Source organism: Paroedura picta, unplaced genomic scaffold (assembly GCF_049243985.1).
Source record: "Paroedura picta isolate Pp20150507F unplaced genomic scaffold, Ppicta_v3.0 Ppicta_v3_sca21, whole genome shotgun sequence".
Classification (NCBI taxonomy): Eukaryota; Metazoa; Chordata; class Lepidosauria; order Squamata; family Gekkonidae; genus Paroedura; species Paroedura picta.
In genome coordinates, this window is record NW_027518618.1 from 4,421,259 (window position 1) to 4,444,799 (window position 23,541).

The 23,541-nt window shown below is 52.0% G+C and overlaps 1 protein-coding gene across 3 annotated transcripts in view; it reads right to left on the minus strand.

Moving 5' to 3' along the window:
- Nucleotides 1–23,541, minus strand: part of LOC143828288 (leucine-rich repeat and fibronectin type III domain-containing protein 1-like protein) — a 46,538-nt gene continuing 22,997 nt past the window's right edge. For all 3 annotated transcript variants that reach the window (XM_077318604.1, XM_077318605.1, XM_077318606.1), the window contains exons 2-4: nucleotides 16,202–16,357; nucleotides 9,641–11,038; nucleotides 1–710 (exon numbers count right to left, since the gene is read on the minus strand). In XM_077318604.1, coding sequence (XP_077174719.1) covers nucleotides 209–710; nucleotides 9,641–11,038; nucleotides 16,202–16,357 — 2,056 coding nt within the window. In that variant the 3' untranslated portion in view covers nucleotides 1–208. The remainder of the gene's footprint in view (nucleotides 711–9,640; nucleotides 11,039–16,201; nucleotides 16,358–23,541) is intronic.

Genomic DNA, 23,541 nt, shown 5'->3' on the forward strand with positions numbered 1-23,541 from the left:
TTGGAAATAACACACTTTATATTTAATATAGTGCAACAAAAATAGGTAAGAATGCAAGAACATTTACAGATTAAAAAAATATTTTTAAACCATCTGATCTTAAAAATAGACAATAGTAGTGAAGCATAAAAGACAACCGCCGTGCCTTGTTCTGCAGGACCCTGCCCTCCACAACCGGCAGGGGAGACTACAGAAACCATGCTCCATTTCATAAAGAAGCAGCAGCAGCAGCGTCTGTGGGGGTTGCTCTCTCGCCCTCTCGGTCCCTCCCTGTCCTGCCCTTGGCAGGCATTCCTGAGCATTCATGGTGTAGACTCATGTGCCCCTCCACCACTTTGGAGCTGGAATGAGCCATGGAGCCCCTTTGGCTGCCGTTGGTTTGAGAACAGACATTGATCACTTTAGTGTTCTTATGTTTGTGATGGTTGGTGTAAATCTTGTACTTCATCAGGAGGATGAAGATGAAGACCAGAACGGAGGCCACGATGATGCCTCCGATGATGATGATCATCGTTCCGCCCAGGAACTGGGCGTGGAGAGATCTGCACTGCCTGTATTGCTCTTCCGTGGTGAACTGCACACACCCCAACACTGCGGTGGCCGTCAGGGACGTCACGCTGTCTTCGTAAACGGCGAGGACGCAAAGGTCATAGTCACGGCCGGCGATCAGATCAGCTAGGAAGAAGGACTTGCTGGTGGCCGGAATCATCCTGCAGGGGAAGCAGATCCCGTCAATGCCAGAGAAGCACGAGGGCTTCCGCGAACGATCCTTGAAAGGGCGACAGGAACAAGCAGGCTGGTCTGTAGCAGACACAGCAGGGGACCCCTCTACTTATTTATGTATTTATTTATTTTTATATTTATATCCTGCCTCGGCTGGCAGCTGCCGGCTGAGGCGGCTCACAATAAAACAATAAATACAAGAATCAATATCAACAATAAAACATCCCGAGCCCCAGTTAAAACAACCTACTACTAAAACAATAGCAACAGCAAGATGGCGGAAGCAGCACACAATAACCCCCTAGCTCCGCCGCTCCAGCCACATCTCTCATGGGGTGAGACCTTCCATAGCAACCAGCCTTGCCCTCTCTCTGGCAGGACACACGGTGTGGCCCCCAAGAATCCCACCTTCCTTGCAAGGCAACTCAGGGCCCCCAGTTCATTCACTGACCTGCATGCAAAAACAGGAATGTACCAGCTGGAAATCCCAAGCAGGAGAATACCAGAAGAGTCTTGCCGAAGTGGGCAGCGAACAAAGAAACAACATTCCCTGCCTATCGCCTTCTCCCCTTCCCCAGTGCATAAGTACGCATGGTACAGCCCGTGGTTCTTAGCAACTGATGGCCAACATATCCTTCCTGAATTTCTCTAGTTCTGACAATTCCCTGCAGAGGAAGAGCTGCTTGCCAAGCTCCCTCCCCTGACCTTCCTCTGGATTAGCATTTCTGAGATGGGGGAGCTCAAAGTGTCACGGCCAGCTTCAAATGTCTAAAGGACTAATAAGGAACAAGGTTCATAAGCATCTCTTTAGAACAGCACAGAGTTAAGCAAGAATCCAAAGAAAGTGGATGAAACGCAATCCTTCTGTGCCTTTGCTAAAACATACCCTATCTGATGGTTCAAGATTATTATTATTATTATTATTATTATTATTATTATTATTATTATTATTATTCGATTTATTTCCCCCCCACTCCCTTGCGGTTCGTGGCGGGTTACAACATTTTAAACCCCAATAAAATCCATTAAAATCCGTTAACAACAGCTACAGTTCCTTATTAGTTAGCAAGCTAACCTGGCAAGATCGGCTAATCAACTAATCAACTTCTCCCTCCTCCTACTAGCAGGTGGGGAGGGGATACTGATGGTACCAATCCTCAATCCCAATCCCAGGTCCTGGGTCCCGGGGGGGCCTAGATGTTAGCCTTGGCCTCAACCATAAACCTGGCGGAAGAGCTCCGTCTTGCAGGCCCTGCGAAACGATGGACGATCTCGCAAGGCCCGCAGCTCTCCCGGGAGCTCATTCCACCAGGCAGGGGCCAGGACCAAAAAGGCCCTGGCCCTGGTCGAGGCCAGGAGTGCTTCCCTAGGGCTGGGAACGACCAGCAGATTTTCTCCCACAGAACGTAAGGCCCTGCGGGGGGGCATAGGGCGATAGGCGGTCCCTCAGGTATGTGGGTCCCAACTCGCATAAAGCCTTGAAGGTTAGAACCAAAACCTTGAACTGGATCCGGGCAGCGATTGGCAACCAATGCAGCTGCCTCAGCACTGGCTGGATGTGGGCCCTCCAAGGTGTACCGGTGAGGACCCTGGCAGCTGCGGTTTGCACTAGCTGAAGTTTCCGGATCAAGGACAAGGGAAGGCCCGCGTAGAGCGAGTTACAGAAATCTATTCTGGAGGAGACCGTTGCATGGATCACTGTGGCTAGGTGTTCGGGGGACAGGTAGGGAGCTAGTAGTCGGGCCTGGTGGAGCTGGAAGAATGCCTGGCCCGCTACTCTCTTGACCTGCGCCTCCATAGTCAGGGAGGTATCGATGGTTACCCCCAGATTCCTGGCCTGGGGCGCGATGGTAAGGTGCGTCCCTCCCAGGGTGGGTAAGTGCGCTTCCTGGTCTCGCCCCCTACATCCCAGCCACAGGACCTCCGTCTTGGAGGGGTGGAGTTTCAGGCGACTCTGCTCGAACCATTCTGTCACCGCTTCCAAACATCTGGCAAATGGTTCCGGGGGAGAGTCCGGGCGGCCGGCCATGAGGAGATAGAGCTGGGTGTCATCAGCGTACTGATGGCAACCCAGCCCAAAACTCCATACCAGTTGGGCCAGAGGGCGCATGAAGACGTTGAACAATGTGGGGGAGAGGACCGCGCCCTGTGGGACTCCACAAGGAAGTAATGTAGGAGCGCGAGAGCTCATCCCCCACTGCTACCCTCTGGGTCCGGTCCTGGAGAAAGGAGCATATCCAGCATAAAGCTGTGCCCCGTATCCCCGTTTTGGTGAGGCGGTGGACCAACAGGTCGTGGTTCACGGTGTCAAAAGCGGACGACAGGTCCCGAAGAACCAACACTGCCGACCCGCCCCTATCCAGCTGGCGACTGATGGCCAGATGGCTGCTCACCTCCTCCCTTAAGTCAAAGCAAGCTCCTACAGTTGATGGTCAGCAGGTGAAAGAGACCCCCTTCCTGGGGTCAGCAGCAGATAGGCCTCTTTGTCCCCTCCCATAGGAAGCTCCTGTGTTTAACCAGGAGAATCTGGGGAGAAGAAGCCTCTTTTCCCCTGGCTAGGCTAATTAGCATTTGAATGAAGGTTAGAAAGTGATTAGTCGCCCCTCCCTTATCTCCACAGAACCGGAGGGGGGGACCTGCGTCCTTTTGAAAGAGCAAGGAAGGGGGGGGGGAGATGGCAGAATCCTGTTGTTTCTGCCATTATTTAAGGTTGTTTATTTAGCTGGATATTTTAAGAGTGCTAGTCCTGTGTGGGTTGTGGCCGACCTGTCCTGTCTCTTTATTGTTCTCTTTATTGCCCTTTATTGCCCTTTTGTCAGGTCCAGACAGACTAGTAATTCTCTTCTGGGTTAATAGAAAGCTTTATTGGTAGCAGATCAGAATACCTAGACATATGAGGGGGAGTTGACGTCAGGGGGGCAGAATGTCAGGATCAGCTCCTCTGATCTCTGCCATGATTTATTGATAACCGAAGTAACCCCATTTTGCCCTGGTAGTATGTTGTTTGTATAACCTTTTATATACCTTTTATGGACTAGGCCTGGTTCTCACAATCCTGTGTTATTTCTGCTAGCTGTGTTTTATGGTTCCAAAGGTCTCTTCTGTATTTTGTTGTCTGCGGGGAGGCTTGTCTGCCATCCAAGGCCGTGACAGCTTGGTGGGGAGTTGGATGGGCGCCCGGGAGGGCACCTGGGCTGGAGGAAGTGGAGGGATGTAACCCCCAGGGAATTGTTGCAAACTGGGCGGGAAATGCCTGTTATAACTGTGTACTGGCCAATTATTCACCAGAAGCGACTAAAGACGTTAGAGTGTTCAGAACTACTTCCAATAAAGCTTTCTATAATCCAGAAGCCTAGTTGTGAGTCTGTCTGCCTTTGACACCTTTATTGCCCTGATGCTCTTTCTTGCATTCTCCCTCCCCCCCATTTCCTGTACCTCTTCTCTGGATCCCCACAGGGTGGGGGAGCAGGGCCGGGGCTAAATGCCCAGATATTTCCCTCAGTTTTGGCAATGCCTTGCTGAGTGGGCTTTCTTACTCAATAAATGAAATCTTTTGCTTCTAATCAAGAGTTTGCTTTTCTGGATAACTGAAGACCCTCATAGTTTGTCGAAACTCACCTAATGGGTTTTGACCCCCCCCCCCATTCGACCTACATATCTACGGAAGGACTCAGATTCCAAAGCTCCGGGCAAAGGGGGTGGGAAAACACCTCTCATCCAGGACTGAGGAGTGGGGCCCAAGCTGCCCCGCTACATGTCCACCCTTGTGGTGAGCACCCTGACCTGGAAGAAGGGCTTTACGTGGCTGAACGCTCAGGGGGCCACATAGAAAACAGCCACCCTGATGTGGAAACAATGCTGTGTCAGGAATTCCTTGAGACGAAACAGCAATTAAAAGCCCAGCTGGACAATGCGTTGGGGGTGATAGCAATGCTGTTTCTGGGGAAGGAAGAGAAAGGAAGGGTATACACCTGTCCTGGGGCAATATGCAGACGAAACAGAGGAGGAAGCCAGAACCTTGGCCGTGGCCATGGAGGTGGCTACCACTGCTATTGTGGCCCCCCAAGTGGGGGAAAGTGCCACTGGACCAGCAGCCCCAGTCCCCACCCCCAGCAGATAACAAGAGCCGTGGAAACTCCGCACCTATTTTGATGGCTCAGCAGAGAAGCTGTCATTCTTCCTCGTCAAGGTTCAAGCCTATATGGATGACTGCAGCCACCTCTTCCCTGACAGGGTATTGTGAGTGCACCACATGGGCACATTCCCAGAGAAAGAGGCGGCAGTCTGGTATGTGGGGCTTCATGACCTGGATGCCCCGGAGTTCCTGAACTATGTTCAGTTTATGCAAGCCTTGCAGCTGCACTTGGAAGACCTTTTGCAAACAGACATCATCTAAGAGCATCAGGGGACTAATACAGTGTCCCAGTATGCCACTGAGTTCTGCCGCTTGACCACCAAGGCCCAGTTTTTCAGTGAGGGACTGCGCGCCGACCTCCTGTGGCAATGTATGGGGCAGGCAAACCCCGCCCTCCTGCTGGGATGGGTGCATCTCACAGGGGAGACTGAGACTCGATTCCAGATTGTGGGAATGGTGGAGGCTCAGCATGCTGGGGAAACAGCAAGAAAGTGCACCGGTGCAGATTGGAAAACTGAAACCCAGTGCATGCCCCTTTCAGATGCAGCAGAACTCAATTGATGCCTGCAGAACAGCCTGGAAGGTGCCACAGCCTATGACTGGGAGCTGGGTGATTGGACCAAGGCGGGGCTCCTCGCTGTGCCCAAAGAAGCCACCCACCACACCTGGGGATCAAAAGTAAGGTGGCTCGGTAAGGTGCTACTGACACTGCTGGTAGAGCATCTGGTGCCACCATTTTCTGAGGAGTCTGAGGAGGTAGCAACTGAGATTCACAACCTGGCAGGAAACAGGGCCAACCTGCTGTGAGACAGCCCCTCCGGCAGGTCCCATCCGGGGGTTTGAGATCGGTGAGTCACATCCCTCTCTTGCTATTTCCCATGACTCTTTCCAACCTGGAGATGAGTGTCGGGGTCCAGGTCCAAGGAGTGCTGGACTGTGAGTGCACCCAGACTTTACTTAGTCCTGAGATGGTCCAGGAGCTGGGAGTGGGAATGGTGGAGGTGAAAAGACCACTTTGCCCAAATGGAGGGGTGTCTTTCAAAGGCGGGGGGGGGGGGCTGATGCACATCAGATGGCTCCCCTTTAAATAGACATTGAGGATGACTGGAACAGAATCCAGACCATAGTGGCACCGGCGGGTGGCCTTCCCATTTGTCCTGGGGCTGGACTGGCTCTGGCAGCACGATCCTAGTGTCTTCTGGCAGTCCCAAGTACTGACTTTGAATGATCTGGAGTGTCAGGCGCACTGCTGCTCAGCAACCCCGTGGGGGAGCCCCCAGGAACACTGCCAACACAGCAACGGTCCCGAGGACTGAACATGCAGGGCTGAGCTGTAAAGAGTGGGCAGCTATGCTCAAAGAGTGCTGAGATTTGAGGGATGTGTTTGAGGGATGGGAGTGTGACACCCCCCCCCCCAAGACAGACTGCACTATTGAGTTGAAACTGTGGGGGCCCTTACCAAAGGTCAAGATTTATTCTATGAGTCTGCAGGAGGTGGGAGAGCTGCAGATGTTTTTAGATAAAAACCTAGCCTGGTGTTTTATCTGCCCTGCCATGTCGCACATGGTGGCTCCAGCACTGTTTATAAAGAAAAAGGTTTTGTACTGATTTGTACTCAGTGCCATTTCCACTTCAAATATATATCCTCTGCCACTTATAAAAGATCTCTTGGGGCAGCTAAGGTTGGGTAGGATCTTTACCAAACTTGACCTGAGGGAGGCTTAATACAGAGTGAGGATAAAACGGGGTCATGAGCATCTTACGGCATTCAACACCCGTCTGGGACAGTTTGAGTACCTCATTATGCCATTTGGACTCTGTAGTGCTCCAGGAGTATTCATGAATCTCATAAATGATATCTTGGATGATCTGTAGTACGAGGGGGTCCTGGTTTATCTTGGCGATGTCTTGATTTATTCAAGAATGAGGGACGAACATGTGCGCCTGGTACGAGAGCTGTTGAAAAGGCTCCAGGCCCACCAATCTGTATACAAAACTTTCCAAGTGTGAATTCCATAAAGAAAGCTTGGACTTTCTGGGCTATTGTGTGTCCCCACAAAGGTTAAGTATGGACCTGGCCAAAGTATGTGACTTACTAAGTGTGGCTCAACCTCGTACCTGGCTTAGGCTTTATAAATTTCTATCGTAATTTCCTCCCACGGTTTGCACAGGTTGCCCTCCCCCTCGCAGATCTGCTAAAGGCCAAAGGGGGAGGAGTGGGGGGCGAAGCAGCCCAGGGCATGGCTCCAATGCACTGCTGAGTGTTAGCGGGCTTCCGAGGAGCTCAAGTGTATTTTTTACCACCAAACCCATCCTCTGCCATGCTAACCCCGCCCAGCCCTTTGTGGTGCAAGCTGATTCAAATGGCACGATTATGGGGACGTGGGGAGGATCGGCAGGTGTACCCCTGTGTGTACCTGTCAAAGAAGTTCAATATGAGGAATTGGGCTATCTGGGAAAAGGAGGCAGCTACCATGAAGGTAGCCCTCACAACTTGGCGCCACTGGTTGGAGGGGTCCCTGGACTGATCACAAGAACTTACAGGCTCTGCAGCAACCAAGAAAACTGTCTGCCAAGCAGAGCAGGTGGGCAGAATTCTTTTCCTGGTTCTCCTTCTCTCTCAAGTAACTTTCTGGCTGATGCCTTGTCCTGTCTTCCACAGCACAAAAGCAAGGCAGAGACCGTTGTTAGCTCTGTCTTCACACCCACCCATCTGGGGCTTGCAGCAGTGACACAAAGCCAGGCAGCGGGAGTGGGAGCAGCTCTACAACTCCTGCCCAGTGGGTGGCTCCAAAAGGATTTGGGGGGGATGATGAGTTTCCCAAACTCTGCCCAAGCTTGGAGGAATGGGAAGGGCTCTTTTGCAAAGGCAAATTCACGCAACGGCCCGGCCTGAAGTTTTGAAATTATGCCACGATTCATGGCCAGAAGGTCACTTTGGTTTTATAAAAACCGGACGGAGTCACTGAAGGAGTCGGTGCAAACTTAAATGGACTCTGGGGAATGGTAGAGGACAGGAAGGCCTGGAGGATCATTGTCCATGGGGTCGCGATGGGTCGTACACGACTTCGCACCTAACAACAACAACAACCACCTGGCACAGTGACATTACTGGTGGCCTTCCCTGCGTAAGGATGTGGAAGCTTACGTGCAGGGTTGCCCAACGTGTCTCACATCCAAAATGGTGGGAGGTAAGCCACAGGGGCTTCTGCATCCTTTAGAGACCCCAGTCGCCCCCTGGAGGGACATCTCCATGGACTTCATCATGGATCTTCTTCCCAGCCATGGCTGGGTGGTTGTGGACCTGTTTTCCAAGCAAGCCCATTTCATGTCCTGTTCCTCCCTCCCCATGGCCCAGAAAATGGCTTCCATGTTTGTCCAGCATGTGTACAAATTGCATGGTTTGCCCCACAAGTTAATTTCAGACAACGGGTCACAGTTCATTGCCAAGCTCCTGACATTGCTGGGGGTCAAGCAAGTTCAGGCTACTACCCAGAGACTAATGGACAAACTGAGAGTTAACCAGGTTCTGGAACAATACCTCTGGTGCTTTGTCAACTACCAGCAGGATGATTGGGTTGCCCCCTTAGAGGTAGTTTATGGAACTAATGAGCTAGCCGTGCCCATGTGGGTTCCTCAATCCAACAGTCATATGGACCTGAAAGTTTGGGCAACATGCATCCAGGCAGCCTGGCCAACCTCCAACACCGAAACACACATATCTACTGGCATTAACTTTTGGCCCCAAAAGCATGCTTTCCAAGTTTTCAAAGTGAAAATTATCATGCATGAGAAATGAAATTGAGGCATTCTGCCTATTTTTTGAAAGGTCCCAAATGAAGTTCTAGCGGTCGACCAAAGTATGAAAAAAGAAGAAAAAGGACCGACACTTGTTGTACAACAACTTTCTGAATTGTTTTTGGTCTCTTTTACTGATGTATCAACCAGATCAAGATGCCAAAAGTCCCCGGATTAAAGCAATACTTGTTTTCAATCACTTCATCAGTGATTACAAAACAGTTTCTAACAGTGATCACAAAACAGTTTCTAAGTTTCTAACTTACAAAACAGTGTCTAACTTTCACAATATGGAATTCCTTATACAATAAACACCCTCAATTCTTGACAATAAAAAGCCCTGTGCTTTGGCGCCAGCAATGCCCTCTTTGGACGCTTTCCTGCTATGGGGACTAAGCCTTCTCCAGCCCCTAATGTAATGTGAAGGATACTTGAACCCTCAGAAAGGCCCTGATCTTTAAAAAAAAAAAAAGCATCATTTCCTGGGAACAAAGCAATAAACTCCTCAGAATTCAGGCTAAGAGGAGATGAACTTCCTTTATGGGAACACAAGGGAAAATTGTAACCTGCCTCCTGCCTACCAGGAAGAGGCAGGAAGAGCCAAGACAAATATCTATTTGGATAGCTTGAGTGAGGTCATTGGACTACCCCTGATGGCTTAATCCATGCACTCACAAGAAACTCCTGACTCAGCTCCAGACAGCTGGCCAGAGAAGCTGTGCGTAAAGCAGTTCATGCATGAAGACACACACATAGCCACATCTGTGCCTCAAGCGGTGGACAGGGACGAGAAGAGGCAGACAGACCAAAGAAAGGAGGGGCCTGGGAGAAAGCCCCCTCCCATGCAGATTCCCCACCCCCTCTTGGGCAGTCATTGGGAATCACATCCACCTCTGGGCATCCATTCCAGAGTACTCTCGCCTGCTTCAACCTTGAGCTGTTATCTTACTTGGCGGTAGCACAAGAGACACGCGCAACAGTTACCTGTAGACCAGGATGTCATCCACTGAGCTATTATACTGGATCTGGAACATCCGTATTCCTGGGATGTGGTGCTGAGAAGGCCACTGGATGAGAGCAGAGGAGGAGGTCAGCTCGGCGACAACCACTTTCCTCTCTGGGAAAGATTTGGTTTCATTGGGGAAGCTCGACTTGGCTGAGGTCAGGATGTCGGAGGGGCCAGGTTCCGCTTCTTTATCACAGTTGGTGCTGTTCGCAAGGTGAGGGTACGGATTAACCACAAGTTCCACCGGCGCGGTGGACTCTCCTGCAGCGTTAGATGCTATGCAAGTAAATACGCCCTTTTCCTCTCCCGATGTCTCCAAAATATCCAGGGTGCCGTTCTCATAGGATATTGTCCGGGAAGTGTTGGAGACCAGCTTCCCACCAGGTGAGATCCAACGGACGTATGGCTCTGGGTCGCCCACAGCTTTGCACTTCAAAGAGATGCTCTGGCCTTCCAGGACTACCTGTTTGGGTGTTCTGTGTGTTATCATGGGAGGCTCACAGACAAACTCCTCCTCCTTAATGGACCAGAAGTACTTACCCATCAGCTCTGGGGGGGAGGCACAAGTTTCCAGGTCGTCCTCCCTGGTCAGGCGCCTCAGCCACACGAGCTCACAGTTGCAGTGCAGGGGGTTGCCCCCGAAGCTCAGCACCAAAGAGGACAAAGGGGACCCCTTGGGTTTGGCATAGACAGGGATTCGGGAAAAGAGGGGATCTGGGGGGATCTTTTTTAACTTGTTGGATGTCATGTCCAACCGAGCCAACTTGTGAAGGTTGGAGAAGATTCCTTCGGGGACAAAATCTATGAGGTTATGATCCAAACTGATGGTATTGGCGTTGGACAGCCTTCCGATCGTCTCCCAAGGAATGTTCACCAGGTTATTATAAGACAGGTCTAGATCCTCAATCACGTCGATGAAATCATCCAAGGATCCAGGAGAAATGTAGTTCAGCTGATTGTTACCGAGGATCAAGTGCCGCAAATTGAACAGCCCCTTGAAGTGATCCTCATGGATATAGGTGAGCCTGTTACTATCCAGGTGTAAAGCATGAAGGCCCTTAAGGTCAAAAAATGCATACGGCATGATCTGGCTAATGGTGTTTCGGGACAGCGTCAAGTGGATCAGGTTGGTCATGTTGGCAAAGTCCTTCCGCCGGAGCGTCGTGATGAAGTTGTCCATCAGCCGGAGCTCTGCTGTCCGCCGGTCGATGGTGGGTGGGACAAAGAGAAGGCCCGTCTTGGTGCAGAGGATGGTGAAGGATGGGGAGAGGCTCTGGCACATGCACCTGGTGGGACACAGCATGGCCTTCACAGCTGTGCTCATCAACAGGAGGAGGCAAAGGACCACCCTGTCCATGGTCAGGAAGGGGAACCACCTGGAGGAGAAAAAAAACAAAACCTGCCTTAAGGTCATCCCATGTACGGAACAAGACAGATACACCTCACCATTCCAGCCAAGGGTTTGTGGGCTCCAGCGTCAGCCACAGCGGCCGCTGCCAAGTCAAGCCTGCAGCAATCAGACTTCTAGCCCTCCTCTCCAGCGTATCTCGGTTGCTTCCACACAGAAGGCTGAAGAGGAAGTAGTCGATGCAGAACGGTAGGAAGGAGAGCTGGAAAACAGGAGGTGCCTTCTTGCGTGGGGAAGGTTTTGTGCCACATTCCCCTGTGATGATTGTTGGCTTCACCAGCTATATACTTCTCCCAGGTGGCTGCGAGGTTTGGCAGAAAATGGTACGTGTGGGGGAAAGGCATTATTACACATTTTATGGGTCAGAAACCTGCAGCCCCCCAACAACACGCAGGGATATAGAAAATGACAGGCAGGTCCTCAGGGCCTATAAGAGAGAGTTGTTCTGCCAGGCCTATGGCTGAGGCCTTCGGGAGCACCTGATTTCAGCTGGCCTCCCTGCCTGATTTCACCAAGTCCACTGCTCTGTTAGGAGCTGCCATCTTTATACATCCCCCCCTCCCCTCTCCTCAGACTGGGTGCAGAACTGGCATTACTGTAAAGTTATATTTTTGCATTTAAATTTTACAGTCTATACTTAAAAGTAACTTAACATTAAGACTAAGTTTTATGAAATGTTGTATTTTGTATGTCTCTATTTTTTGTAACACGATAGCCCTCTTTAAGTATTTGAAAGGTTGTTACTTGGAGGAGGGCAGGATGCTGTTTCCGCTGGCTGCAGAGGAGAGGACACGCAGTAATGGGTTTGAACTTCAAGTACAATGAGATAGGCTAGATATCAGGAAAAAAATTTTCACAGTCAGAGTAGTTCAGCAGTGGAATAGGCTGCCTAAGGAGGTGGTGAGCTCCCCCTCACTGGCAGTCTTCAAGTAAAGGTTGGATACACACTTTTCTTGGGTGCTTTAGGATGCTTTGGGCTGATCCTGCATTGAGCAGGGGGTTGGACTAGATGGCCTGTATGGCCCCTTCCAACTCTATTATTCTATGATTCTATGATCCCCACAATAAACACAAAAAAATAGTATAACACAAAGAGGTAAATAACGGGGCGAAGACCAACCATTAGCGGCACACAGTTGACAGAATCATAGAATAGAATCATAGAATCATAGAATGTATTGATTCTGCTTCAAACAGGGCCCTGTCACTAGACACTGGAGATGACACCAAGGGGAAGATTCTTCCACATCTTCCATGCCCCCCCCCCGTCTGAATGTCTCCACCCTGCCCCTGAGCCTGCCAGTACCCCCACTCCTTTGTCTGGCCCCTGACAGCCAGCACCTTATCAAGGGTCACCAGGATAGGTTGCACACCCACATGACTTTATTAAGCTCAGGACAAAAGAAGAAGAAGAAGGAGGAGGAGGAGGAGGAGGAGTCTCAAAGCACCCTCCAATCACCTTCCCTTTCCTCTCCCCACAACAGACACCTTGTGAGGCAGGTGAGGCTGAGAGGAGAAGAAAAAGAGTTGGTTCTTAGATGCTGCTTTTCTCTACTCGTAGGAGGCTCAAAGCGGCGTACAGTCGCCTTCCCATTCCTTTCCCCACAACAGACACCCTGTGAGGGAGGGGAAGCTGAGAGAGCCCTGAGATTCCTGCTTGGTCAGAACAGCTTCATCAGTGCCGTGGTGAGCCCAAGGTCACCTAGCTGGCTGCATGTGGAGGAGGAGCGGGGAATCAAACCTGGCTCGCCGGAATAGAAGTCCGCACTCCTAGCCTCTACATCAAGCTGGGTGTTGCAGGAATTAGCTTAGCTGACTTAAAGAGGTATGCATGGACTTTTGCAGTTTTCCCAGCCACCACCAGCACAAATCAGCCACCCGCAAAAAAGTGTATGTGTGTGTGTGTGTGAGTGTGTGTGTGAGCTCATGCACTCCTGGCTGTTTCTTCCCCCATGTTTGCTTGCCCGGCAGGGAGGCCAGAGTCTCAGACAGGACATGGCTTCACCTCTCCCTACATGCCCCCTGCCTCCCTGCCTCCCTTCGCACAGCCAGCCTCACCTTGTTGCACAACCCCCATTGATTTCGTAACTCTTGGGAGACTGTTATTATGATGTTGTGATGTTTTATTGATGTTTTATGCTATGTTTTATTGAGTGTAACCCGCCACGAGCCGGCTGTGCTGGGAGTGGGATATAAAAATGTAATTCAAAGAAAAAGAAAAAGACGGCTACTCAGACGAGGAAAAATGATCCGTAAAGCAAAAGGCCTTAGGTGGCCCCCGAAAGGCACACAGCCGAAGCTTCCCAGGATCGAGGCCACTTCCTCAGAGGCTGCTCCTTTGCAGAAAGCCCTCCTGAAGAGAGTGCGGGTTGTGCCCCTGCATGCCTGCCCACCACCCAGCCACCCACCCTGGGGAGGGGGAAAAGCCCAGACCCTTGGAATGCCAGGCAGTGGCCAGCAGAGGGCAGACGAGGTCCACACCATGGAAATGAAGGCACTTTGCAGAGTGACTGCGTGGAGGGGGAAGCTATCGAGGGCCTGTGCTGCCCAGAGTTTGCAGGGCAATCTTGCGGTCTCTTTGGCTTCATTCTGCTTATCCCCAATTCTAGGCAGAGTTGGGCCAGGCCCTCAAGGAGGAGACAGCCCAGCCGGCAGAAGCGGCCCCGGGGCCAAGCCTTTCAACATGCAACTAATTTCGCCCTGATTTCGGCGTTCAGTATTTCAGTGCTTGGGGAAGCCCCTGACATCTGGGATCCTTTCCTCATAGGATGTTCCAGGCCTCCCTCTTCCTTCAAAGGGTCTTATTCCACACAGGGGGGGGGGGTTCAGGACGCCTGTGTCTTTCCCCAAAGGCACACCAGAACCCCCCTCACAGAAGAACTGCAGTCCTCAGCACCGAATGGGGTAACTTCCGGGCAACATTTCCCCTGGCAAAAATCTAGGGGGATGACGAGGTCCCAAGCGCTGCACAAAGCTTGGAAAATACTTGCTGATGAGGCAGCCCAAACACCCAGGAGTGCACAGGAGAGAACACGGCCCAGAAGATGCTGGCTAAGGGACGGATCCCGTGGGGGGAGCCCTGGGGGGGCCATGATGCATTCGCTGGCAGGGGCTCCTGGGAATTGTAGTCCATGGACCTCTGGAGGGCCGCTGTTTGACTACCCCTGCTCTAGAGGGTGCTCGTCATTGCCTAAGGCCAAGGTTTGGGGCAGATTCTTGTTCTGGAGCTGCAACCCAAGGTGCCCCCCCCCCGTGTCATTTTCTTTCCTGCTCAGTGTTATCCATGCCTTTGCATGCTATTTTAAGGCAGCGACTGTCCTGCTTCATTGTTCCTGGGTGGTTTGGGCATCCCCCGGCCACACGAGGCCTGAGCAAATCCGTCCCTGCCCAGAGCTCAAGGACACGAACAGAGGCATGGCGCCTCTCCATAAGTCTCACGACAGTCGCCATTCGACAGACCCATTTCTACTCTCAGATTCCTTTTAGAACTAGAACTTGCTCGCTTTCTGAGTGTGTTAAGTGCCGGCAGCCCACACTGGGCTTCCGGCTTCCCTGCCAAGGAGTTCCTTCCCAAATGGCCTCTCCCATTAATAGCCTTGCTCCGGTCTTGCAGGCTGAGGGCTGCCGCTTCCTTGACTGAGCGCATCCATCTTTGCTCCCTGCCCTTATGCATGCCCTGGATGCTCCTGGTGGGCTGGCAGGGAGCCGAGAGAGGTCCTCAATCAGGGAGGCAGTGGAAATCTAGAAAGAAGCCCAGTTGCCTTTAAACGTAGTCAGGCATTTGCTCCCCCGACAGAATTCTCGCCTGACAGGGTGGGCACGGAGGGGGAAGAGCTGGCCCGTCCCAAGATGCCAGGCAGAGCGGCATGGTGGGCAGCGACTGGCAAATACGGCCTTCCCACCCCAAAGGCAGAGGGGCAGAGGGGCAGATGTCTTTCAGCTCTGGCAAGTCCAAAACCCACCCAGCAGCTGCACACCCCTTTGGGCGCTCAGAGTCTCCAGGCATCCAGGAAGCGAACTGGGCAAACCATCCCACTCGTCTTCTGGCAGCCATTTCATTGGCCTCTGCCACAGATGAGGCACACCCATTTGCCATTTCTTTGGAAACCTGCGTGAATTCCTAGCACAGGCTGCAAGCCCAGCTTCTCTGCGCCTGCCCAACAGAGCCCCCAGGCAGAGGGGGCAAAGGCAGCCCTCGGACCCCCCGGCAGGCCTGGCATGCAGCCACACCCTCGGGGCTTCAGCCGGAGGGAGGGTAACAGCCACCACCTGCAGAGGCGACCAGTGGCTCAGGGGGCAGTGCCCATCCCAGGCCAGCTGCCCAGGTAGAGCAAGCAGCCCCCCCCCCGGCCTCCCAGCAGGTTCCCGGGTCAGCATGGAGAGAAAACGACTGCACTCTCTGCTCGCATCCGGCTCCCATCCCAGAGGAAGAGTCCTTGGAGCCACGCAGCGCCCTGGCATGCAGCTTCCTGCAGCACTCCCGCTGACCCACTTCCCGGGCCAGCTATCGCACTGCAGCAGACGAACCCCCTCAGAGCGGCACCCGGTCCAACTCAGCGGAAACGAAAAGCACCTTCCTTCTGTGCCTCCTGGACAGACGCAAAAGGGCGCCGGCTCACTCACGGATGGAAAACCGACCTCCACCTGCTTGGCAGGGTGCTGAATCGGAAAATGCGCCAACCGCTCCACTGACGCCCACCCTGCAAACTGGGCCGGAGCTCAGAGCAGCGAGGATTGTGGGGCTCTGCCTCTCCCCTCTGACTCCTGCCCACCCAACCAGGCAAAACCACTCTGGGGCACTGAGGTGGGTTCGGTTCAGTTCAAAATGCAGAGTGACTTGCAGGCGGGGCGGGGTGGGGGAGTTCATGGGTGAGTGGGTGCCTGTGCGCCCAGGGCCCTCTTTCTCATTTGCTATTGCAAGGGCTACAGTGGCTTCCCAACCTTTTCCTCTGCAGGCTTCATTCAGGAAACACAGACTGCGGATTCCTGTGCTGCAGTTGGGCAAAGGAGACATTTCACTGCATTTCTAGAGATCTCTGGCTGCTACGCTAACATCAAGCGGCCAGAGAAGCTTGGGGACCCAAAACACAGGGGCCATCCACCGGCCGCAGGATGGACAGTCTGCTCTTACTTTTCAGGGACCTTCAAGCCGGCAGTCGGACGGTCCTCCACCACAGGTGCGCCTTCCTCGCTCCCGGAGTCCGAAACGCAGAGGACTTGCCACGCAGAGCAGTCATCTGCCATCCAACACAGCCGTCCTGCCAGCGTCCCAAAACAGCCATCCCGCCTGGAAGGGAAAGAGATCCTCCTCTAAGTGAAAACAGACACTGCATCGTAGCTGCACCAAGGCCGCCCAAAGGCAGCCCACTCCTCCCCAGTGAGCCAAACAAGCAATCTTGATTATGGTCACAGACCAGCACAAATCTCACCGAATCCCATCATCATCATAAAATAGACATTAAAGCCCTGCAAAAGGTAACGTTCATTTAGAGGTACATGTTCAGAAGAGATGACGCCTTTAGACAAAAGAACATTAAAAACTGCCTGGTGTGTGAATAAGCTGAAGTCACCAGAAAGGGGTGGATTCTTAAAGCTGCCGGGGAGATCTGCTGTAAATGCTCATCCCTTCTCTAAGCAGCAACTCTGCATATGCTGAATCTGGTTGTGCAGAGCGCCTACTCAGAGCGGGGAGAATAAACTTGGAACGAGGTTCTTGGTCAGGGGTAGTCAAACTGCGGCCCTCCAGATGTCCACGGACTACAATTCCCAGGAGCCCCTGCCAGCATTCGCTGGCAGGGGCTCCTGGGAATTGTAGTCCGTGGACATCTGGAGGGCTGCAGTTTGACTACCCCTGCTCTTGGTAAAAGGGGGGACAACCCATCAGACCTCACCTGAAGGTTCCTTCCCTCCTTTGCAGTGGGGCAAAGTCATCCAGATGGTTAGGCCACACCTCTGCTCGCTCAGGTGGGGCAAACAGTTTGCCGCAAACTGGAGTGCAGATTTTTGCCAAGCCACCTTGAGTGACCATTGGGTGACCTCTCTAGCCTTGTCCAAGCCTTGTTGCGCAGTTGTGGTCCCTGCTTCCTCGTATGATAGCCTCATCTGGTGTCCCACATCCCCTTCTGCGATCCTGTTCGCTTGGGTGGGAAGTGGATGACTTTGGCTCACTGAAGAGAGGAAACCGTCAGATAAGGCCCAAGATTTCGTTTTCCTTCAGTGGGCCGAAGTCATCCAAGGGGTTAGCTGCACCCAAGTTTACACCGGAGTAGGTTGGGCCTTCATCAATCATGTTCCACCTGTTGTAGCACCCATCGCCCGAAGGAAGCTGCAGCTGAGGCTGTGTGGTCGATGAGATAACGCCTGACAAAGAAGGAGAAGGAGGACCATGTAGCTGCTCTGGAAGTTTCTGTCACCGGAGCCCTGATAGAGAAGGCCACCAATGACGCAGCAGCTCTTGTGGAATGTACTGTGATCTTTCCAGGTGGACATTTTCCTTGAGACGCGGAAGCCTTGACGGTGCATTCCTTGACCCTGAAAGCAATGGTTGTGCAAGAGACCTTTCTGTCCCAGGTGAGATGAACAGGGCATCCGAACACCTGAAGGGTTCTATCCTGCTGAGGTATATTTGGAGCACCCTGTGAACGTCCAGTGTGTGGTGTGATTTCTCATCTCGATTTTGTGGCTTGAGGCGGTGCAATGGTAGGACCACTGGTTGCTCCAGGTGGAAACATGAGTATACCTTGGGGGTGAAATGGGGTCCATCCGCAAGGTGACTGCCTCCTTCTGGAAGATACGCAGATCCTTTCTAGAGGATAATGCTGCCAGCTCCAATATGCATCTGGCCGAAGTGATGGCAATCAGGAATGGAACCTTCCAGGACAGGAATTTGAGTTTTGCCTGCCTAAGGGAGGTGCATGGGGGGATCCCACCTAAGGAAGCACCGTATATGAACATCCCTTGACAGGGAGCACATTATGTCTGAGCCCAGTACTGCATTGAGTGCCGCCACTCGCGGTCTCAAAGGGTTGGTTCGCAGTCTGTGCTTCCAGCCATCGAACAGGATTGCTATCTCATCCTTGGCGGTTGGTCAAAATGGGTTGATGCCAGCCTTACTGGCCCAGCCATGGAAGGTTTTCCAGGTGTGGTTGTAGGTGCACCTGGTGAACGGTTGTCTGGTAGGTAGCATAATGTCCACAACCTGTGGATAGAAGCCTAGCTTGTGTAGGTTGTTCCATTCAACTTCCAGGCAGACAGCTGGAGCCATGCCGGGTCGGGGAGTTGGATGGGTCTCAGAAGTGGCAAACACCACAGTTTCACCTCAGACATCTGAATCAGCTCGGAGAACCATGGGCATCTGGGCCAGTGGGGGGCAATGAAGATGACTCTGGCCCCTACCCTGCATATCTTGTTCAGCACCCTGCTGATCAGTGGCAGAGGAGGAAAGGTGTGCTGGAGTCCCTTTGGCCACCTGTGGAGAGCATGTCCTTGCCCTCTGCTGCCTCGTCAGAGTAGCTGTCTGGTTTTGGCAATTAGTGCCCCAGCCTCTCTGGCTTCCATCAGTGGTCACCATCATCTGCCATGGTGGAAGAAAATCCGTGCCCATCCTGAGAAGAACTTTGTCCAGCCATCAATTAGAAGAAGAAGAAGAAGAGTTGGTTCTTATATGCCGCTTTTCCCTACCCGAAGGAGGCTCAAAGCGGCTTACAGTCCCATTCCTCTCCCCACAACAGACACCCTGTGGGGTGGGTGAGGCTGAGAGAGCCCTGATATCACTGCCCGGTCAGAACAGTTTTATCAGTGCCGTGGCGAGCCCAAGGTCACCCAGCTGGCTGCATGTGGGGGAGCGCAGAATTGAACCCGGCATGCCAGATTAGAAGTCCGCACTCCTAACCACTACACCAAACTGGCTCTCTATGTAGTCAGGCAGATTGCTTTCTGGTCTGTTGGCCCCTATTGTGCTTGGAGATTTGGATGTGTATGGCTGGAAACCTTGGTTTGTACTTTGAGACGTGGAAACCTCCGAAATCCTTTGTGTCTCTCCCATGTCCTGGTGCACAAGCAATCACCCTGTGGTGTCTCCATGGGCCCCAGTCACCAAAAACCCAATCCCAGGGCTCCAGACCGCTCCTTGGGTGCATACTGCCAAAACATCCCCTTCTATGTCCTCTATGTCCTGTGCTGGGAGCCGAGATGTCCATGAGAAGGTTTTTATACAGTTCTTCCATTTGTGGATTTTCTATAGGTAAAAACTCATTGGATTTCCACAGTCTGAGCAGACTGAGAGCAGGGCTGAAGTCATCCTACCTGAGCAGTAGGGCAAATCAGACTGGAGCCTTGGCAAAAATTTTCATTTCAGTTTGCCCGGCCTGAGCAAGCAGAGGTGTGACCTAACCATGTGGATGACTTCAGCCCCACTGAACAAGAAGAAAATGATCCATAGTCTCTATCTCCCCTGATCCACAGGGACATAGCCTGTCCACCTTGGGGACTTTTTTGAATTGCCTCTTCCAGCACCGCAGAAGGAAATTCTTGGCATCTAGACTTTTGGGGAAGCCTTCCTGTGACTAAAAAATCTCTAATTGGGAGAGATACATAGTTGAACATGAACAAGCCTCTACCCTGGACTGAGGAGCACAGTCCCTGTTCAGGATCCAGGCAGTGCCTCAGAGCCTTGTGAAAACAGGGAGGAAAACCTGGACCCCTTTTTCATGCTGCTGAATCCAGGCATGCTTGGATGCGGCTTCTTCTGGGTCTGCTGCAATATTGTTCCAGTAAGCTTCTTGCTCCTCTTTTATCTTCTGTCTAACCTCTTTGTCCAGTCTTCAGGACTGCTCAAAGTCAACATGTTTGCCTCATTTACATTTTTCTACGAGGTCTATACATTCGTCTCAAATCCATGGTTGTTTTCGGTGTTGGACGGGTGGACATAAAGAGGTGGCACATGCTAGGATAGTTTCTGAGAGCTTCTTTTCGTCTGTGTCCACATCGTCTGATAGTTAAAGAAGTGCAAATTTATTTGATAAAGCAATTTGAAATTTTTGTCTGAAACTTTTGTCTGAAATTTTTGTCTTCTGTTAGGCATGCCCAATTCATTTTGGCAGGGGCATGTGCCTTGCTGAACTTTGCTTGTTGCAGCTGTACCGTGGCTCATACAACAGAACCCTATATCACAGTGGTCCCCAACCTGTGGTCCGCGGCCCGATGCCGGGCCGCAAAGGCCTTGGCGCCAGGCAGCGGCTTCTTCCCTCCCCCGCCCGAAGCGAGAAGCTCGCCAGAGAAGCGGCCGATTTGCTGGCGGCCCGGAGGGGCCGGGAGGTGAAGCCGCAGCCCTGGCATGGCAGTGGCGCAAATGCGCATGCACGGACTGCCGCACACGCGTGTTTGCGCCCCTGCCGGGTGCAAACGCACGTGCACAGCAGTCCGTGCACGCGCGTTTGCGCTGGGGCTGCCGCGCGTGCGCGGGCCCCCGGGCCTCTCTCTCCCCAGTCTCCGGAGCAGCGGTCCGTGGCAGCCAAAAGGTTGCGGACCGCTGCTATATCAGACCCTCAAATGACTAAGTGGTAAAACTAAGTCAACAAATGATAATATTAAGGAAGAAGACGGTACTTTTGTGAAATCTACTATCAAATGCCTGCAGCGATGGCAGAATTCTTTAACCAAGAATGCAAGAATTACCGTGGCATCAGCCTCCTGTCAGTTATTAAGAAACTATTAATGAAGACCGTACAATCAAGGCTATGGGAACATCTCAAACAGACGAGTTGAGAAGAGCCAGCAGGATTTAGACATCACCGGGGCTGTATTGATCAAATGTTCACCATCAGTCAAGTAGCAGGGGAGAGCATTGGGTGCGGAAAGAGAACTGTCATCGCCTTTATTGACTGCAAATCAACATTTGACTGTGTCCCCTGGCCTCTATGCAAGTTAAACTGAAAATGTGCCCTCCAAAATAACCACACTCCTCCAAACAGCATATGATGGTTCAACAAGCCAAGTGCAAATTCGAAATGAGCGGTCAGAGGAGATCACCATCCAGACTGGTGTGTTGCATGTGTCAGGATCAGTCCCTGCTCTCTGCCATGTTTCAGTGAACCTAAGAGACTCCACCTTGTTGTATTATGTCCTTGCTAAACTTTCCCATGTAACCCGAATGCTTATGCCTGTAGTCTTCCTTTGATCTCTCCCCTCTTTCTGATCTCTTAGTTTTCACACTGCATATTCTCCCTGCTGTGAAACATTGTTCCCTGTGTTCCTGTAAACATCTTATCTGCTAGCCTGGGGCACCGGTCTGACCAAGGCCGTGCTAACTTTGGCACCTTGGCAAGAAACCTGGGATGGCACCTGGGTGGGAGAGCAACCCCCTCTCCTGGGGAACGCTGGGTTTAGGCGGGAGAATTGTATTGGTAACTGTTGGCTCTTTGAATATCGAACTGTCTTGACTTCAAATGTTATAGTGTTCAGATCTACTTCCAATTAAAGCTTTCTTTCTATAGAAGCCTGGTTGTGAGTTTTGTCTGCTCTTGACACCATGGAGATGTGGCCTCTCCCCTAATTTTTAACATCACAGTTGATGCCGTTATGAGAACAGCATTCAAGAAACGACGTGGAGTTCAATATGGCCAAAACAATCTCCTGACGTATCTAATGTTTGAAGATGATTGTGCCATATTTGCAGATACAGATTCAGGGGCTTCTAAAATCCTCTATGACACTGCCTGCATTGCCCAATCTCATGGCTTAAAAATAAATGTGGACAAAACCATAACCACGGATGGGTCACCGACAAATGTATACCTCATTGGAGCCCAAATTGAGCAAGTGAAAGAATTTAAATACTTAGGCTCATTGATGCAAGAAAATAAAGCGTCACCTACCACTGAAGCCCACAACGGGAATGGCCAAGCAACATCAGCATTTGCCACAGTCAACTGGTGCCTCTGGGAGGAGTCAAACGTCTCTCTCAAGACCAAAGTTCGTCTCTTCTGGACACTAATCCTGCCAATCCTCTGACACGGATCTGGAACATGGACTTTACTAAAACCTGACATAAACAAACTCAAGATCTTCCAAGTGCAATGCCTGTGGCAGATTCTGGGTGCCTCTCTATTTGATCATAAATCGAAATGAGACAATTTGGACAAAATGTGACAACCAACCGCAAATTAAAGAACAAATCCAAACGTGCAGAGTGCCCTGGTTTGGCCACGGCTGCAGAATGAACACCAGCAGGCTGCCCCATAACCCCCTCTGGGGAGAACAACCAACAGAATGGAAGATCCAATGACCAGCGCCAAAGAAAACATGGCTGAAGCAGATCGAGGAAGAAACCAGCGACCGGCCATCCACATGGCCAAAACTGCTGCCAGTCACCAGTCACCAAGAGTGGAAACATATATTGTAAATAAGGCAAGAAATCCAGCTGCACCTACAACAGTGTACTTGCTGACAGGACAACTCCCCCCCCCCACGCCTCCACAGCCCCCCGGCCTTCTGGGTGTGCCGGCAGATGGGGCATGCTCATGGCAGGTGGGTTGCGCAGTGGGTGGGCCCCTTGCGACGGCTCTGCATCTGCGCAGCCTGCTGGGCACGTGGGTGGGCGGGGCAAGTGGCAGCTGGGCCAGGGTGGCATGCTTGCAGTGGCTTGGCCCTTGGGTGGGTCATTGGGTGGGTCAGCCGGCTGTCAGGTGTCCCCCCCCCCATTGCCTCTGCTGGTGCCCGGGTTTGGGGCAATATCACGGCCCTTTCCGGAGCCTTTTGTTATCCAAGCCAGATTGTTTGGGGCACTAAATAATTCCCCTGGACAGAAGGATTCCACAGAGGGAAGGTAAAATGCAGATCAGCATTTCAGAGGTCAGATCTCTCCCTACACCCTTCCCACATCATGAAGTCGGATGGGAAGGTTTTCTTAATATGGTCTTTAGATTTCTCCCTCAGCAGTTTTCACCTCAGTTCTGCTGCATGAAATGTGTCTGGCCTGACAGCAGCATTATCCAATTAAAGGTGTAGTCCGCTGAGTGGGGACATTATGGGTGGGTCAATTTGGGCCTGCAGGAATCGCAATGCAGGGTCATTTTCAATTATCCCATCAAATTATTTTTACAAACACTAAACGCTGCTGTTCTTGTTGCTTCACAGGCAACAATCTGTTTCCAGCCGATGGCCTCACCTACCCATGGAGTCCCCTTACTTTCCCTGGCACAATCCAAGCCAGACGGTGCAGCCATGGGGAGCAGGGGTGGGGTAGGGGAAGAGAGAGAAAGCTGACCTCCTAGCCACAGCCCCTATCTGAACTGGAGCCTTGCCAGCTGGCATTTGTTTCTTAACATAATTTGGGGAAATCCGTGTCCAAGCACAGTGCCACAAAGAGCAACAAGGCTGACACCAACACCACCACCACCAGAGCAGTCCCAGAGCAGTCTGGGAGGACCCAGAAGGCTACCCCACCAATCACAGCCCTTATCTAAACTGGAG